The sequence below is a fragment of the Brassica napus genome, chromosome C9, assembly GCF_020379485.1.
Source record: "Brassica napus cultivar Da-Ae chromosome C9, Da-Ae, whole genome shotgun sequence".
Taxonomy (NCBI): domain Eukaryota; kingdom Viridiplantae; phylum Streptophyta; class Magnoliopsida; order Brassicales; family Brassicaceae; genus Brassica; species Brassica napus.
Genome location: NC_063452.1, coordinates 34,984,541 through 35,004,789, shown reverse-complemented (window position 1 = coordinate 35,004,789; position 20,249 = coordinate 34,984,541). Strand labels below are relative to the sequence as shown.

Genomic DNA, 20,249 nt, shown 5'->3' with positions numbered 1-20,249 from the left:
CAACAACATGAATTATGGAAGTTCCTACTACCAGAAGCCACCGCCGCCTACTCAAGAGAGCAAGATTGAAGAGATGCTCGATAGGGTTCTTGAGGTACAGCAGCGAATGACAGTGGACTTCAGTGGGAAGGAGATTTCGAGGTAGAAAGTTTGATGAGTATCGGCGGATCGCAATGGTGTCGATCGACATACACCAGTCCAAATCGATCGACAGGAACTCCATAGCATCGATCAACGACGCCTACAGAGTCAACCGCGTCTTGCAATGCCGTGAAGATTCTAACTCACGAGGAGTTTGCAGTGAAACACCCACATCCTCCCAGCCCTGATAAAGTAATAATCGATCGACGAGCTGATACCTCCATTGATCGACATGGAGAATCCTCCATCGATTGACACTCAGAGGCCGCCATGGATCGACAACCTCCAGTGCTTATCGATCGACGAGCACCTATTACCTACCGAGAGCAGATGCCAAAGATAGATGTTGCATGACATAATGCACTCAGGCCCAAACTCAAACCTTCAGAATACCCACCAGAGCCTCAGGTCACCTTCAGATGATGGAGAAGATCCTATGGAAGAGGATAGGGTTCCTACAGTACAACAAATATGGCTTTTCATAGCATACAGTTAACGCTATTAAATGGTATTCATAGCGTTTTTATAAATGCTATTACAATTGACGCTATAATAGAGTACAAGTCTATGATAGCATTTTAGCATGACGCTATCGTAGAGTAGCCTATAATAGCATTATAGTTATGCTATATTACAGTTATTTATTACACATTAGTCGTGTTATAGGAAATTATATAAAAGCTGTTCGGTTATGTTGTATTAAACTTATTAATAACAAATAATTCGTGTTATATAAAAATTTGTAATAACATTTTTAGGTTGCTATATATATTTGTAAAATAGCAATATTTTGTAGGCATGAATTACGTTGTAGTAGCTATACATTGGTGCTATTTGATGATGTGTTGTAGCAGTGGTATTGAGTTATGTATATATGAATTGTAGCTTTTATTTTGTATGCTATTTCATGCAATAAAATAGTATTCACAATTACAATAAATCGTTCACTATGCATTACACCAAATTCTCCATAATAGAAATACAATGTCATAATTAAGTTCCAAAGAAAGAACACAAGTCCCATTTGCAACAAGTACCATACGTTCATTAGTAATTCTAAAGAAATGAATGTAGAAGACCATACAGTTCTTATTCCACCTCAAACGATGACAACTTTGTCTTCAGGCCATGCTATAGTGGTACCGATAGCATCCTCCATACACTCAATTGCAGACGTAGGCCTCCAAACCTTGGCATCATTCACCTTAACTACGTCAACCCACACACGAACTGCATTATTGCCCAACGTAACAAAATGCACTAACTGTTCAGGGTTGTTCGAAGACCAGCGTCATTCTGTAACAACTACTTTCTGACCGGTAATGTCCAACAGTTTGCACTTCTGACCCTCCTTCACAATCTGTATAGGAGAACGATGTCGAATAGTGTAAGTAATATGTAAGCATTAACAACTTTATCACGTATACGATCACGAACCTACTAATAGACTTAGACTTACCTTCTGGGAGCTTGAAGGAGATTGTGAAAATGGTTTTGAAATCTTAGCAGGAGCTGGTGGAGTGTGTACATGTGAGTGTGTATGAAGAGTTACTGTAGTTGGTGACTCTTTGTCTAAATTGTCGAATAAAACTCTGCTCACTGGCCATGCTACAAACGTCTTCAAACAGTCACATAGGTTTGAGTGGTTTTCTGTTGGCCGCCAAAGAAATGTCTCTCTTACCGTTACCGCATCCACAAATACTTTAACAGCATTTGGTCCAAGAGGAAGGCCATCCACCAAGGCTTTAGGATCACCACTTTCCCAACGACCTTCAGCAACTGTTTCTTCATCATCTGTTAGCCAATGTAGAAGTTTGCACTTGTTTAAAGCTCTTATCTCTGGGCTCTGTCAAACAAATAAATCCAACATAGGAAACACATTACTAGATTTTTGAAACAGAAACTTAACATCAAAATGAGATGAGGAATGAAAACCTTACATTACTGGGAATGTCATCTGGATTGAACTTCTCGTCATGAACACAAACAGAATCCTGAGGCCACGCAACAGTTTCTCCTACAAACTGACTAATAGTATACATTTTCGGCGCCGGTCTCCAAAGAAATGCATCTTTTTCAAAAGCCGTCTCAACTACCACCTTAGCTGAATTAGGACCCAATGGTATATTGTTAACAAACTCCATAACATCAGAAGACAGAAAATGACCTTCTGCTACTTTGGATTCCTTGTCACACTAATCGTATAGAATACACTTAGGCTGCGGTGTCCTTTTGTTTACACTCTACAAATATTAATCAACACAACAGTTACATTTCATTCAAGTTCAGCAAGAATACTTATTACACTAGAACTTACTGATGGTGGTGAATTTTCACCCACTTCCGAGTTTGGCCGCTGCAAATTGACATAAAAATTAGGTTAGCATTTTGCAAAAATCAAGAACCAAAGGACAGTTTATCTTTCACACTAACTCGACTATTCCTTTTTGCAAGAGCCTCTTGTAGTTCGTGGACCTGCTGATTCAACTGAATTTGTGTCTGTTGCATTTCAGTCACATACTTGCTCTTGACTTCGAAAAAAGCAAGTTTGCTCACACTCATTCCTCTACCCATAGCCCTCAAGCGTCCAGGATTGTCAGGTCCTAAGATCTGACTAAGAGTGTCTTCTTTTGGGTTTGAGGATGATGCTCCTGGATCATCAGACCGAATAAACTCATTCGCCTTTTCCTGAAACATGTTGAAGTTATCTTTAAGTAGTTTAATTCTAATGTAAAACTCAGAAGCGAATTAAATAAAAAAAAACAACGAATTACTATTTTTTCAGCAGCATCCGTGTTTACTGCTGTCCCATCCTTTTTAGTTCGTGACTTGACCCACATATTCAGTCTCGTCACTTCACTGGGATCAGAGCTCTCTTTTTTCTGCATAATGATTCAGGCTCTCTTATAAAAAACCAATTTCAAATAAAATAACATTTGCATACCATTCAGGCTCTTTCATAGGTAATATACTTACTAAATCTTCTGCCAATCTAACCATTCCTTTACGGCTACATGTATGAGGAATCTGATTACGTCTTCTTTCCTTGTATGCATCGCTAACAGCCTATATAGAAGTGTTATTATGCTGAATATGATAATGAAACTAAGTACAATTTCATACCTTGAACTCTTTACTAGTCTTCTCTTTCACAAACTTCCTCCACTCTGCCACTGCAATATTGTCTGGCCGCAACTTCAATCGCTCTGCATGGTTATCAGCTTTAATAATCTGATTAGCCAAGCGTGATTTAGAGGCCCTCCATAAGCATCCCATCTGTTTCATAACTGCCGCTTTCTCGTACTCTCCATCCAGTTCAAACCGTAACTACAATAACAAGAAAAGATAAGAGTACTAAGACCAGCATAATTTACAATGTGAACGAAAACAATTACCTTAACAGATTTCCATAGAACAGTCTTCCGCTCCTCACCTATTTTTCTCCAATCATCTATGACCACAGGAACATGTTCCCTTACCAAGGGACCTAAGTAAGAACACAGCTTAACTGATCCTTCTCCACAAGGTTCTCCAAACTCGGTGAACTCCACTCTTATGCGTGCATTAGGATATCTCGCAATATCTTTCATCTTTGTTCATCCTCAGTGTTTCTTAGTCCGGGGCTGTACCGTATCAGTACCCTCATCACGAGCCTTAGCACCTTCAGAATCTTTGTTGGGTTCTTCTCTACCATCCTTAGAACCTTCAGAATCTTTGTTGGGTTCTTCTCTACCATCCTTAGCACCTTCGGAATCTTTGTTGGGTTCTTCTCCACCATCCTTAGCACCTTCGGAATCTTTGTTGGGTTCTTCTCCACCATCCTTACCACCTTATGATTCATCAAGCTGTGGCTGTGTCGGGTTCTGTGTGTCTTCAGGCTGTGATTCCTCAATACGCATATCTTGCTGCGTCTCCCCAGGGTATATGGTGCCAATGAATACCGGCTCATCATCTTGTACAATGGTCTTCCTTTTCTTTGATTGCTTTTTCCCTTTACCCATGGCAATCCTACAATCAAACTCGAGGGAAACTAAAATATTAACTGAAAGTCAAACCAACTCAAACATGAATCCTAAATAGTTAATCAACGAAATCAAACATATATTCCATAATAGGTAATCAACCAAAGAATGTCATGCAAAACCAAGAATAGTTAATCAACGAAATCAAACATAGATTCCTTCACAATCATCTCTGACATTCTCAGCCTCATCTGATATGTCTTCTAGACTCATATCCATATCCGAAGGCAATGGACCTACATCTCCATGTAGGTCTTCCACTTTCTCATCACTATATCTTCTACTTGGACCCTTCATAACTACATACCAACTCGATTCATCATTTTCCCTTGAGTAAAATATCTGTCTCGCTTGAGATGCTAAAATGAATGGATCCTTTGCAAAGGATATGTGGCTGTGATTAAAATTAACCAGCGTAAAGCCATCCTCTACCTTCACACCGTTACCTTTAACTGCCCACTGACACCTGAATATTGGGACGTAGAAGGCATTGTAATCTAGTAATATAATATCAACTACTCTCCCATAGTAGGATACAACGTCTACCACCTGCGCTGTGTCCCTTGCACTAGATCTACACATTGCTGTTGCCTCATAGTAAACCCCACTATTCTGACTTAGCCTATGCACCGAATTTGTATGAAACCGTAGGCCATTCACAATGTAGCCTGTGTAAGATCTGGATATGCTACGAGGACCATAGGCCAGCCACTTCAGTGTCTCTTCCTCATATTCTGAATCAATAGGTATCTAACAATTATTTAAAAAAATGTCAGCTACAGTACATGGTTATAAAATCCACTAAAAACATATACATTATAACATGCCTGTTGCTTAAGCCACGCTGCAAATTTTTCAGTGTGCATACGCCATAAATAAGTTGCATCCCGTTTACATCTACTATTTGAGTCTTGTAGATGTTGTAAATGAGCACTTGCATATGAAAAAAACAAACCTCAAATTACATCAAAAACTTCCAAATAAAATAAGTATGAATGAATACTATTATAAGTACTAAGAGAAACTTACTCAACATATGGATCCACCATAGCCGTGTTCTGTATTACAGCAAGATGAGCTATTTTCTTATCTGTATCAGTGAGAGTGAATGAGCGGCCAGCTGATATAGGACGACCTTCAAGGATGGAATGGCTCTCGTACTCAGTGTTTCTGTCCTCTTTTTATTCTACAGTTGTTTTAGTCTTCAAGAAAGCCGAGCAGAACTTCATGCACTCTTCTGCAAGATAAGACTCAGCTATACACCCTTCTGGTCTTGCTGTGTTTCTTACATAGTCTTTCAATACTTTCATGTACCTGTTTTAAATGAACATCAAATGTGAATAATAAGTCCATTTGGAACATAAAGAAAATATTTTTTAACAAGGAAACACACCTTTCAAATGGATACATCCATCGGAAATGGACAGGACCACCAAGTCGAGCTTCTCTTCCTAGATGCACACACAAGTGAACCATGATGTCGAAGAAACTAGGTGGCCAAAATCTTTCTAAAATGCATAGAGTGTCCACAATTTCAGTTTCCATTAGCTAGAGTTGTTCCATATAAATTACTCGTTGGCAAAGAAGGTTTAAGAAAGCGCATAAGCGGAAAATGGCTACCCTAGGACCCTTAGGTAGTAAGCCCCTAATTGCTACTGACAGCAGTTGTTGCATTAGGACGTGATAATCATGAGATTTGAGACCCATCACCTTACACTCCTCTAATGATATACAACTAGATATATTAGCACAGTAGCCATCAGGACCTTTAAAATCAAAGATCCGCTTACAGAATGTGTGTTTCTCTGACTTTGACAAAGACCAAGGAGCTGCTGGGAGTAATGTCCTTTACCCTGAGCTTTTGGATGCAAATCCTTCCTGATACCAAGACTTTCAAGATCCTTTCTAGCCTTTAGACCATCCTTTGAATTGCCACAATGTAACAATGTGGCAATTAAGCTTGCAGCCACATTCCTCTCCACATGCATAACGTCTAGATTATGCCGAATAGGGAGCTCCTTCTCATGTTAAAGCAAACAAAGAAATTAATTAGATCTTACTAAGTACAAATACAAATTTAGTAAGTTGGAAGTTTAAACATACCTCCCAATAAGGCAATGTGAAAAATATCGAACGTTTCTTCCATCTAGATAATTCCTCTTCGTCTTTGTCTCCTAAATCTTCATCTTCATCAGATTCACTTACTTCGTCCTCATTATCAGATGGTATGTCAACTCGAGCAGCTCTCTTTTTGCCAGACTGTTTTCTATTACCAAAAACATTCTTGTAGTTCCTCAGCACAAATGAGACATTCCTACCCATGAGTATCCTTCCCTTTGTCCCATGTTCAGTTTTCCCATCAAACCAAGTCTTCTTTCCTCTGAAACTATGTAAGGGAGGCAAACTTTTCCGGTGGCCCATAAATACAAATTTCCTACTATTACTCAGCCACAAACTATCTGTGTGCTTCCCGCATATAGGACAACCCATTTTACCCTGGACTTTACAACCAGCAAGATTCCCATATGCTGGGAAATCACTAATAGTCCAAAGAAGCATTGCCTTAAGCGTGAAGGTTGTCTTACTAACTGCATTATAAGTTAATTCGCCTATGCACCACAGATGATTTAAATCTTCCATAAGGGGTTCTAAGTATACATCTATACTATTACCCAGTTGATGCGGTCCTGGAATCAGCAGACTGAGCATGATGTTCTCCTCCTTCATACATAGGTCAGGAGCCATGTTGTAATTAACCAGTAGCACAGGCCAACAACTGTAACGGCTGTTCTTCATACTGAAGGGATTAAACCCATCAGTTGAAAGCCCAAGTCGCAAGTTCCTCTCCTCCGCTGCGAACGATGGATACTTGTCATTCATTGACTGCCAAGTAACATGGTCTACTGGATGACGCAGTTTCCCATCTGTGCTCTTGTTATTGAAATGCCATCTTAAATCCATTGCAAGTTGCTCAGATCTGAACATCCTTTTCAGATGAGGTATTAATGGAAAGTATCTCAAAACCTTCTGTGGAACACCCTTTTTGAATTCACCAGTGTGCATGTTGGTCTTCCATCTAGACGCCTTGCATTTTGGGCAACTCTCAGCCGTCTTCAGCTTCTTTCTAAATAAGCAGCAGTCGTTCACACAAGCATGAATCTTGTGATATCCCATATCAAAAGATTTCAAAAACTTCTTGACATCATAAGTTGATGTGTGCATCACATTGTCTTCAGGTAACATGTTTGGCAATGTTTGCAGTAAGTCATCAAAGCTCTTGTCTGACCACCCATTCTGAGAATTAATCCTAAACAATGACACCACAGCTGATAGCTTGCTATGACTCGCACACGTTGGATATAAGGGGGTTTCAGCCTCTGCAAGTTTTTGCTAAAAACTCATTTTGCTAAATCTTCATCTAAGCAGTTTGCTGCTTCATATAAACTAAGGATCTCAGCATTCCAGAATCTATTTTTACCTTCCACTACAGCTACAGCGTGACCATCTCCATGGTGAAACCAATCCGACCGTACCTTGTAAGCGTCATCCATTCCATTTATAACCAAATGAGAGACAACCTCCTCACTTGTATGGCGATATAGATTGCGGCATCGGGCGCATTAACATACAATCTTCCCATTAACTCCTAACTTAGCAGTAACAGCGTTGACAAAACCCCGAGCACCTCTCTCATATGCAGAATCAACTCTTACGTTCATGTAAATCAAACAAAAATAAAAAGAAAGTTATGACAAGAATTGTTTAAATGCATAAACTGAACACTTAAACAAATATACATACCTGCATAAATGCACCCATGACTTGTCCAACATTGTCTGCATAAAGTTAGGACCCTTGCCACAGTTCAAACAAGCGTACATGGTTCAAGCAGCAATGACAACAAATTACACTTCAAAGTGTTAACCGCAAACAACAAACGCATTGTCTACAAAAGTGTACAAATGATTACAAAATGAGAAGAAGTAAATAGATGTGTCTAACCTTCACCTAATATAGCAGACGTGAGATTGGGAAGACACGAACCCACAACTGCGGAAAAAAATGTGATTATTGGAAACAAAGATGAACCCATGGGAGAGTGATAGAGAACATCGAAAACCTAACTAATCACAACATTGAGCAGGGCCAAAACCTAACTACATACTACACATGAATCAATCAACGCTAAGAACTCACTTTTAATTTTGAATCTCGGATTGAAATCGGAGATGAGGATGGCTAAATGGAATAGCGAGACGCCGGTGAAAAACAGTGATTACGACTGGTGAGTGAAGAGAAATCGAGTTGGAGAGGGTGGAGAAAGCGTAGAGCTCGATATGGAGAAGAAGAAGACAGAGAAAACGAGAAACCTTTTTGTTTTTTTTTTCTAGTGCTATGAAAAGTATTGGAGAAGCTAATTGGCGGCGAAAACCCTTTTTTTCTAAGTGTTGGCGCTGATTGTAAAAACTTGGGTGATTAGTGAGTTTTTAATTTTTGTTTACTGATTTTTGGACGTAGCTTAAGTATAATGCTATAAGTTTGTTATCCAGACTTCCAACTACCTTTCCATAGCAGTTACGAAAATTGTGCTATTATAATCTACTATCAATACCTATATTTGTTGTAGTGCTACTAGAATAAACCTAAGGAGAAGAAAGGAAAAAGTGGCGAAACATCTGAAGAGGGGGGCCAATGATAAGGAAAAGGAAAGTTTCCGGAAGAGAGTCTTCAGGATTCCTATAGATAAGCCATTCGATGATGCTTATTATACTCACAGATTGTGGATGTTCTTCAGAGAGACAAGGGAGAAAGAAGAAGACATCAGGAGAATGTTCTGTGAAGCTAGAGAAAAGATGAGGATGAGGATTACATTGAAGAAGAGTGATCCTGGGCAATTTGCAATACCATGCACGGTGAACGGTATTGAGTTCCCACATGCCTTGTGCGACACAGGAGCATCAGTCAGCATTCTACCTAGGGTTATAACAGACCATCTGCGTTTGCAGGTGGAGCCTTCGAAGGAATTGTTCACTGTTGTCTATTGTTCCCAGAGGAACTCATGAGGAATTGTGAGAGACATAGAGGTGCAGATTGGTAATGCCCTAGTTCCAGTTGATTTTCATGTCTTGGACATCAAGTTAAACTGGAACTCTTCTCTACTACTTGGGAGAGCTTTCTTGTTAACAGTGGGAGCAGTGTGCAACTTGCAAACCAACCCGTTGTGTCTAAGACTCATCGATCCTAATGCCCACTACGACCCTATCCCAGTCAAGACGCCACAGACGATCTCCAGAAGAATCAATGATCTCGGAATCATTGCAACTTGCCACTGTGGAGCCGAGTACGAGACAAAATATTCAGCGTCAATCGAGACTCACACATCAACATCGATCGACAGTGGCCATCAGAAATCGACCGATATACCACATGACGAATCAGTCGATAGTTGTCCAGATGATTGGGAGAACGACTACTACAATCCCGCTATTGCCGCATACACCAGACAACACATGCATATAGAAGAGTATGATGAAGACTATGAGGGGGAACGAGCTACTAAGTACAGAGCCATCCTTGATGAGGAAGATAAACTCTTACTTCATTCCTCCTGGAAAAGGAATGCACCATCGATCGACATGACAAGCTGGCCATCGATCGACACTCAACCTCTTCAACGCTACCGAAAACGAGCATCGACCGATACTGCCTACTACAAATCGATCGGCACTGAAGTCAACCGTGCACAAGAAAAAGACTACTCGATTGGCAGTTGGGCAGATGAACACCACCACGAAAGCTTTGCAGTAGAAACATCAACCTACGCACCAGGAGCAGATAAACTACAAGACAGTTTCACAGACGAGGAGCTGCTGAACATGCAAAAACGCGATGGAACAGATCAGATTTGAGCAGAAGCTGCTTGGGAAAGAACTCGTCTCAGCCATCTGATCGACAGGGCAATCCACCCATCGATCGACACTCATCACACATCGATCGAAAGAAGACGACCCCCATCGATCGACAGCAGACAACCTCCATCGATGAACATGCATCATCACACATCGATCGACAACCACATGCCAGCATCGATCAATGACTGTCCACCACGCCCACATACGATGAAGTCTCAAAAAGACTTTCAAACCAGGGAAGAGATAGATCAGTTGGTAGTAGGGATCTATAGAGCTCTCGATGGGAGATGTGATGACATCTATTTTCCAATGGATCTTAGCATAAGTGCTTTGACATCCAAGATTGAAGCTATACAAGGGGAATTGGTGGAGATTCAGAGTTACATTGCCCGTCGACCAGAAGCATCGTGATCGATCGACAGACGCAACAACATATCGGCCGACATTCACCATCGAACATCGGCCGACGACACTACAAACCGAGGCCGGCTAGTACCAAAGATGACATCAGACATGTCCGACACACATTACCATGGAGAGGAGATCTCAGCTGACACTTACACCACACTTAGGAGATATCAGTTCAACCTGGAGAGTCTTGAAGAAAGATTGGAGAGGATGGAAAACACAACTGCAACAATGAAAGAAAAATGGCGTAGAGGTGATGAAGCTATGAGAGACTTCACTGGTATACGGTTCAACAAGCGCAAAGAAGAGATGGATACTTGTTTTCCAACAAGTCCCAGTTCTCAACATTACTAGCCAAATCACCTCCAAAGTCAAGCTAAATGACTATAACAAAGCGCTGAGTGGGAGGCAACCCACTATTAGGTAATATTCATTAAGTTTTTATTAATATACTGTTTATGTTGGTTTTTAATTATTACAGGTCATAAAAAAAGAGAACCGAGTAGACGATTGCCATCAGTATCGACCGATGCGAAACTGTCGACATCAATCGACATGGCCTTACCTGCATCGACCGACATCAACATCATTACATCGGTCGACATTCATTCTGGGCTAGTATATCGTTCTTACTTGTTACATTGAGTCCTTATGATTTATTTCTCACCATAACTCCGACTGAGTTTACACTGGGGACATTGTAGTTTAAGTCTAGGGGAGGTTTACTGATATTTATTTACTTATTAGTCTTATTAAAATGTTTTCAAAATTAAGTTATTATTGAGTCAAGAAGGGGATTATGAACTTTTAGATTTTGCTAGATATCTAACTACTCTTTAGCATCATTCTAGACTTACTGATTGCAGATAGTACTAAAGATACTAAAGTGGATCAACCTGTCAACTATCCACTCTTGCTGAGATTGTTTTGAAGGAACCAAAGCTGGCCTCCAACACTAAACTTGACATAACTGCTTGTCTTGGGGCTTGATATGCATGGGATCAGATTCTTCAAACAAGTCTGGAAGGTAAAGCCTTGTGTATATAGATTTATCACCCTTTTTCTCTCTATTTTTGAAATTATAGATTAATATATATATATATATATATATATATTATTATAATATATATATAGAGAGATTTATTAGGAAGTAATTTGAACAGGACTTGGTGGCTACAACCATTAAGGCTTGCTTCATAATAATATATTAGGTAAAGGATTAGAACAGGACTTGGTGGCTACATCCATTAAGGACTTAGTGCCAACCACCATTAAGGCTTGATTCATGGAAGCCTGTCCAATCTTGGTCAATGATCTTGCTATTATAAACAGGCTTTGACTTGGAGAGAAAATTAGTAGAGAGAGAGGATGGGAACTAATATTTACCTACAGGTTCAGATACTTGTTTGCAAGTCTTCGCATCCTATGATCGATACTCCCAAGGTAAAGCTTGCACTTTTATTTATGCTAAGAAATGAGGTTTGTAGAGGGGAATGACAGACAAGATTTGCTAAGTTGTTGGCTAGATGAATCTGGCTGTTAAGCTAGAATATGGTATAATGTGCTTTTGTGATTAAGACTTCTTAGATGTGGATTGCGATATTGTAGAGGTGATGATTCTAAGTTTTAAATCATGTGAATTCCTTCAGTTTTAAACCTCTTTCAGAGAGACTGCTTGTTTGTTTTGCTTGACGACAAGCAAAAGGGAAATTCTGAGGGAGTTGATAGACTATGGATTTGACCCATTTTCATCCATAGTTTATAGGTGTTTTTACTAATAATTATTATATTATAGTGTCTATTTATTATATTTATAAGATCAGGAGTGTTTTGGAGATAAGTGATGATTTTGAAGCATTTTGGAGATATTTGAAGCAAGCACCCGAGATGACCATCGAGCTCGACCATCGGTCGATATTGGAGAGGAAATAATCGATCGATACTCACATTTATGTATCGATCGACAGCGAAGCGCGCAGAAAGCCCGTTTGGTCACAGCCGACTTGAAGCCCAAGTCTTCACCATTTTACCAGATTACCCCTGATGAGTTTTGCCCTAATTATATAAGCTTTGCCGCCATGTTAGAGGCAGAGTGTGCTTTTCTAGTTTTATTATTTTCACAGCAAAGGTTTTTAGGATTTTGATAGATTGGAGACAAGATCCAAAGTTATAATTTGTGTTTGGAACTCCATTAATATCTATTTACTATTCTAATGAAGTTTTCATACTTAATTGCTGTTATGAATTGCTTAGCCATGTCTGAGTAGTTCCATTGTTAGATTTTAGGGTTTAAATAGGTTAGGAGGGATTAACCCGAACTATAGATTGCTGAGTTGTGATAATCATCTTTAGGATTGTTCATTAATGACTATGTCTAGATTAGCTACCTAGAACCTGCCCTTGGATTGATTGATAAAAGCGAGGGCTTTATTCTCATCCTGAAAAAATTCTAATAGAACAATGTTTCTTGCTATGAGCAAGGCGAGAGCTGATCTAGTGAGCTTAGTAAGCTATTATTCAACCCCGCGTAAATCTTTACTAGAGTGCGTCGATCGATATCACACTTGAATAATCGATCGACGGAGCAAAAGATGTATCGATCGATATCCCTATAGGATTATCGATCAACACTTTCTATTGATCAAAATACGACAGTTGAGATCAATAGATCTAGTTAATAGACAAGTCCAAACATTGCGAACGCTGATGGACTTGTTGATCAAGTAGTTGAGCTTTACATTATCATGCATGCAACTCAGTAGGCATCTGTAGGATCATAATCCCAATTTTCCTGAATAAAAACCCTAAGTTTAGTTATTTCCTTTTCAAGCACCAAAACCTCAAACCAGCTATTGAACAAATACTTGTTCAATATAGACCTGTAATTTATATTTAAAAACTCTAAAACCACCTTTCTTAACAAATCATATTAGATTTCTTAGGTTCCCTAGCTCCCTGTGAATTCGATCCTTATGTACTACAACTCGACCTCTTATTTGAGAGAGTATAAATCACTCCTTTGGGTAATTTGAGTGGTATCAATCCCCACTGGAAGGAACCCCGGTTCCCAGGATCCCCGCTGGAAGGAACCCCGGTTCCCCGCTACGAAATACTCTGGGTCCGGTCCCCAGGCCTGCCCCCTTCCCCTGGGAAAATGGATAACTTCCGATAAAGAGAACCTTCCATATTTTCGAATATGGAAGAGTTTAACCTACTCCAACTGACTAAGACCCGCCTTAGGAAGACTATATAAAGGGAACCTAAACCCTAAAGCAAGGGATCGTCACTTCGAGACTTAGAGATTAGAGCTAGGCGGCTAGAACTAGGGTTCTTACTCAAAACTGTTGTAGTTCCAGCTCTTTGATCTAATAAAACGTCTCTTTCTACTTTCTTTCTTGCAAATCAATACAAATACCAACCTTGTCCATCGTTCCGTGGTACTCACAAAGATCCTACACAAAAATTCCCTAACAGGACCGGCAAATGCAAAACTGCCCTTACCGACCTAAAGGCCAACCTCACTATGCCGCCTCTCCTCTCGAAACTATTAGATGGAGAGACTCTGCTACTCTATTTGGTGGTATCAGAACATGCAGTAAGCGCCGTCCTCGTAAGGGAAGAAGGGAGAAAGAAATATCCCATCTATTATGTTAGAAAGTCCCTCCTAGATGCGGAGACTCGAAACAGCCACTTCGAGAAGCTCGCCCAGGCTTTAGTTATCGCAGCCCGGAAGCTACGCCCTTACTTCGAGGCTCACCAGGTTGTGGTGGTTACATCTTTCCCCATCAAAGCAGTTCTCCACAAGCCTGAAGTGTCAGGACGCCTCGCCCAATGGACAGTAAAGCTAGCGGAGTAAGAACTAATCTTCCGGCCTGCCACGGCTATCAAATCACAAGTCCTAGCGGATTTTGTTGCCGAATTCTCTCCCACCATGCTTCCAGCCATTGAACAGGAGGTGAGCCTCCGAGATAAGGAAGGATAGAAGGGAGAATGGACCCTGTATGTTGATTGTTCCAGTAACGTCAGGGGTACAGTTGCATGCATAGTCCTAACCTCCCCTACTGGAGAGTCAGTCAGACTCAAGGGCCGTGAGATGCAACTTCAAGGTGACAAACAATAAAACCGAGTACGAAGCCTTGATCGTTGGCTTATCACTCGCAAAGGAAATGGGGCAAGAAAACATCCAGGTCTTTTGCGACTCACAACTGATAATAATTCAGGTACAAGGGGATTACCATGCCAAAGATGCAAGCATGATCAGATATCTACCCGCGGCCAAGCGCCTGATAGGCGAATTTCGACGCTGCAAGCTCGTGTAGATCCTCGGATAGCAGAATTCTTAGGCCGATGACCTAGCTAACCTAGGGTCCGCCCTGGAGACCACGAGTCAAATGAGCATTGCACTGCTGGTACTTCAATGGCCAGGAATGAAAAAAGAGGCAGAGCTTGAGGTAGTCTCCGCCATAGAAGAAGAAGAAACCAGGACGACCCCCATCATCAACTACCTAGAAAATGATATCCTCCCTGAGGATCACGGCGAGAGCCGAAAAATAAGGAGGGAAGCAGCCAGATACTGCATTTCCCAAAGGAAATTATATAGAAGGTCCTTCTCAGGACCCTATCTACGATGCCTCACCCCTAGGGAAGCGGCCAGAATATTGGTAGAGCTTCACGAGGGAGAGTGCGGTTCTCATTCAAGCAGCCAAATACTGCATTTCCCAAGGGAAATTATATTGAAGGTCCTCTCAAGACCCTATCTACGATGCCTCACCGCTAGGGAAGCGGCCAAGATATTGGTATATGCCTCTCATACAAACGGCCGAAGCTTGGTACTCAGAGCTAGGAGAGCCGGCTATTACTGGGCCACGATGGCAGAAGACGCCCTTAAGCTGGCTAAATTCTGCGACCAGTGCCAAAGGCACGCCCCGCAAACCTTAAATCCGTCAGCTCTCCCTGGCCATTTCGAAAGTGGGGCAGGGATATCGTAGGAAAATTCCCATTGGTGCCGGGACAAAAAGTCTTCCTTTTAGTAGTGACAGACTATGTTAGGGGATTTTTGTGTAGGATCTTTGTGAGTACCACGGAACGATGGACATGGCTTTGATTTCATATGATTTTGCAAGTAATAAGGTAGAAAGAGACGTTTTATTAGATCAAAGAGCTGGAACTACAATAGATTGGTGTATAAACCCTAGTTCTAGCAGCCTAGCTCTAATCTCTAAGTCTCCAAGTGTCGATTCCCTGCTCTAGGGTTTTGGCTCCCCTTATATAGTTGTTTTTATGTCGGCCTTAGTTGGGTTGAGTAGGTTAAACTCTTCCATATTCGGAAATATGGAAGGTTCTCCTTATCGGAAGTTTTCCTTTTTCCGGGTGGAAGGGGATGGTCCCTGGGACCGGACCCGAAATACTTCCTAGCGGGGACCAGAGGGGTCTCCTAGCGGGGACCTGATATACCATGGATTTTACTGTTGGGGTCAAAAACAGTTATCTCGGAATCAACGTCTAAAATCATATTTCATCGCGGAAACCTTCTCGACACACTCTCGGTAAAATATCTCTAGGACAAGTTTCAAAGAGAGACGAACCCCGGAACCAAAAAACAAACAGTCCAGCTCGACGGATGGCCGAGCTGGACCGAACACGCGACCAGCTCGGCGGATGGCCGAGCTGAATCAAACACGCGATCAGCTCGGCCGTCCGCCGAGCTGGACCTGTCCAGTTTGGCGATGGCCGAGCTGGGACGATCGTGTTGTTCTCGTCCTGTCCGCAATGCTCCTCTCCCAAGACTGTATAGAACTCGCTCTTGTTTCGTATCAATCGGGGTTGCCATTGGAGCTTTATAATAAGAACCGTGAGAACTCGTCTTCCTGAATAAATTTCATGGTTTCCGTATAAACGACGACGGTTAACTTGACACCATACTTGTCTAACAATAAGAGAAATATGAACTTCTTCGGCAAACCGATGTCGCATCAATAAACGTTCTTTCGAAGAAATCGCAAAAAACGCTTAAGTTGGAATACGGCCCAAAGAGGCCCAGAACGCGGTTAAAAGCCCACTCACGTTTTCATAAACAAAGCCAAGCCCACTCAAGATAAATCTCTCAAAATCGGAAGATAAATGTAAAGTTTCCAAGGTAATGATGAAGATCGAAAAGAAAAGGAATATTTCCGCGAAAACCGACTTAGGAGGAATATATAAGAGGAGCCAGAGCCGAGGACGCGGCAAGAGATGTTTTAGAACTAGGAGAACTCTGCTAGCTTAGGAAAACTTAGGATTTTGGCGGCTGGATTTTTACTTAGACTATTTTCGTCCTTGTTCTAAGATCAACTCGTCTAGCGAAACCCTATATGTCTTATCTCTCGTGAGTCTTGTAACCTTGTTCTTTTACCAATCAATAATACGCCTCTGCGCAATCTACTTTCAATAATCTGTTTACTTTGTCTCTTTCGTTTTTAGTGTGTTTACGCAGATAATCTGGGACCTCTGGGAAATTTAGGTTTTCTATCTTTCCGTATTTACGGAAAATTGACAGTGCAAATTTCGGTTCCCACAGTTTGGCGCTAGAAGGAGGGGGCGTCGGATTATCTAACTCGAAAACCACCGAACGTCTAAGGCATGGTATGTCTGATCGAACAGGCAGCGATGTTATCTCCTTCAAGGAGAGAGAAACGACCGATCTGGTCAAACCTCTCGATGATCTCCTTGTCGTTGAGCAGACAATCCAGAATATCGATATCGCAAGGATATTGGTCGACACCGGAAGCTCGGCCGATATCATCTACAAAAGCACCATCGAGAGAATGGGAATCTGCCCATCAAAAATCGCGGAAGATCAGAATCCAGTAGTAGGACTTTCAGGGGAGGCAACCATGACTCTCGGCACAATCAACCTCTCGGTTAAAGCCGACAGCATGACAAAAATCATGGAGTTCTTGGTCATCGATCGACCTGCGTCGTATAACGCGATCATAGGAACTCCATGGCTGAATTCAGTGCAAGCAGTCCCGTTGACATACCACATGTGTCTCAAATTCCTAACCCCTCGCGGAATCGAGACCATCTGGGGAGATCGGAGAATCTCACGAGTATACTTCGCCGCAGAATTAAACCGAAAGAACCCTTTAGCGGAGGTAACGCCTAAAAAGAAAAAGAAATCATCCTCCATGGGCAACACCCCAGAATAAGGCGAAACCGAAGTCTTTTGGCAATCACGAGCAGCTGAAGTCTTGGAGGGAAAGCGCGAACCAGCCTACGAGCCCATTGTCTCGGTGTGCTTAGACGAAGCATTCCCAGACAGCTGTGTCGAAATCGGCGCGAACCAGAGCGAGTCTCTGAAAATTGAGCTTATTGCTTGTCTGAAAAAGAACTTGAACACGTTCGCATGGGCCGCAGATGACATGCCAGGGATTGATATAAACATCACGTGCCACAAGCTCAACGTCGACCCGACTTTCAAACCTATCAAGCAAAAGAGATGAAACCTTGGGCCCGAGCGCTGGCTTAGTCAACGACGAAGTCGAAAAACTTCTCAAAGTCGGATCCATAACGGAAGTTTGGTATCCTGACTTGCTCGCTAACCCAGTCGTTGTGAAAAAGAAAAACAGAGAGTGGCGAGTATGCGTTGATATCACGGACCTCAATAAGGCATGTCTAAAGGATTGCTTCCCACTGCCACACATCGATCGCTTGGTTGAAGCGACAAAAGGGAACAAACTCTTATCCTTCATGGGCGCGTTCTCCGGGTACAATCAGATCATGATGAACCCCGACGACCCGGAAAAAAGCCGCATTCATTACCGACCGTGGAACCTACTGCTATAGGGTGATGTCGTTCGGCCTTAAGAATGCCGGCGCAACTTATCGACGACTCGTCAATGTATGCTTTCCAAACAACTCGGAAAGACAATGGAGGTTTACATTGATGACATGCTCGTCAAATCTCTCGAAGAGCGGGATCATATCACTCATCTCCAAGAGTGCTTCGAAAGGCTAAACCTGCACAATATGAAACTTAACCCCGCTAAGTGTCGGTTTGCAGTAGCATCTGGAGAATTCATGGGGTACCTCGTCACCTTCCGCGGGATCGAGGCCAATCCTAAAAAGATCACCGCGCTGATCGAAATGGTATCCCCGAGAACAAAGCGGGAGGTACAAAGATTAACCGGGAGAGTTGCAGTGCTCAACCGCTTTATCTCGCGATCAACGGATAAGTGTTTTCCTTTCTACGACACCTTGAAGTGAAATAAGAAATTCGAGTGGACCGAAGAGTGCGAAAAAGCTTTCCAACAGCTGAAACACTACTTGGCCACTCCCCCGGTGCTCGAAATACTCGTAGAAGGAGAACCACTGTTCCTCTACATCGCGGTACCAGTCACGACTGTAAGTGGCGTCCTCATCTGAGAAGAACGTAGCGAACAAAAACCCATCTTTTACGTAAGAAAAACTTTACTTGACGCAGAAACACGTGATCCGATGATGGAGAAACTCGCGCTTGCAGTCGTAATGTCAGCACGAAAGCTAAGGCTGTATTTCCAGTCTCATACAGTCGTAGTACTCACATCGTTCCCACTACGGACAATCTTGCATATCCCCAGTCAATCTGGAATGTTAGCAAAATAGGCAATTGAGTTGAGCGAGTATGATATCGAGTACCGAGCAAAATCTTGCGCGAAGTCGCAGGTGCTCGCCGACTTCCTAGTAGAACTCCCTACATGGTGCACGACTAAGCGGGAGCCCGATTCGACCTGGACCCTCCACGTGGACGGATCCTCTTACAAACAAGGCTCCAGAGTCGGAGTCAGGCTCACGTCGTCAACATGAGAAGTACTGGAAAAATCATTCCGACTGATTTTCCACGCATCGAACAACGAAGCCGAGAATGAAGCCCTGATCGCGGGTTTACGATTGGCTCACGGCCAAAAAATACATAAATCCATGCCTAATGCGATTCCCAACTAGTTGCAAGTCAATACAGCGGGGAATAGGAAGCGAGGGACGAGAAAATGTATGCTTACTTAAAACTCGTTGAAAACTTGGCTCAAAGCTTCGACCAATTTGGTCTAACCCGGATTCATCGTGCCGAAAACGCACAGGCTGACGCCCTAGACGCCTTGGCATCCAGTTCGGATCCAGGTCTGGGCATGGTGATTCCCGTAGAATTCAGAGAGCACCCTAGCATCGGACCACCCATCATAATAAACATAATCGAGTCACCCGACGGCGATCCAGACGAAATCGATATCCAGGCAACGAAGGATCTAGAACAATCTGAGTATGGATTCGACAAACCTTGGACAAAAACAATCCTCTCATACATCGCCGACGGGAAACTCCCAGCGGAAAAATGGGCGGCCCGAAAGATTAAGACCCAGTCCGCCCGATACATCTTGGTGGAAGGAGAACTCTACAAGTGGAGATTTTCTGGGCCACTCATGACCTACGTAGACGGGGAGAAAGCACGAAGGATAATGGAAGACGTCCACTCTGGATAATGCGGAAACCATTCGGGCGGAAGAACCCTCGCGATCAAAATCAAACGCCACAGACACTATTGGCCGACAATGATCATATATTCCGAGAACTTCGCACGAAAATACGAAAAGTGCCAGAGGGATGCTCCTACCATCCATCAGCCGGCATAAGTTCTCTCATCGACTCGACACCATATCCATTCATGCGATGGTCGATGGACATAGTCGGACCCATGCACAGGTCAAAGCAGAAACAATTCTTGTTAGTTTTGACGGATTTTTTCTCAAAATGG

The 20,249-nt window shown here is 42.3% G+C and overlaps 1 protein-coding gene across 1 annotated transcript; it reads right to left on the bottom strand.

The window, feature by feature from the left end:
- Positions 1–3,971: 3,971 nt before the first annotated feature.
- On the bottom strand, positions 3,972–8,044 carry LOC106408273. Its single transcript, XM_013849074.1, has 11 exons — positions 7,965–8,044; positions 7,793–7,871; positions 7,642–7,696; positions 6,267–7,540; positions 5,974–6,181; positions 5,557–5,614; positions 5,388–5,477; positions 5,193–5,333; positions 4,991–5,096; positions 4,328–4,913; positions 3,972–4,171 (listed from the first exon to the last, which is right to left on the bottom strand). The coding sequence occupies exons 1-11, from the start codon at positions 8,042–8,044 to the stop codon at positions 3,972–3,974; spliced, it is 2,877 nt and encodes a 958-aa protein (XP_013704528.1).
- Between the last annotated feature and the right edge of the window lie 12,205 nt (positions 8,045–20,249).

What these genes read in the sequence shown, in the direction of transcription:
- LOC106408273 (XM_013849074.1), bottom strand. Translation starts at nt 8,044, where the DNA reads ATGTACGCTTGTTTGAACTGTGGCAAGGGTCCTAACTTTATGCAGACA. An exon ending in TCATGGGTGCATTTATGCAG is followed by an intron (nt 7,872 to 7,964) that starts GTATGTATATTT and finishes CATGAACGTAAG; the next exon opens with AGTTGATTCTGCATATGAGA. An exon ending in ATGGTGGATCCATATGTTGA is followed by an intron (nt 5,097 to 5,192) that starts GTAAGTTTCTCT and finishes TTCATATGCAAG; the next exon opens with TGCTCATTTACAACATCTAC.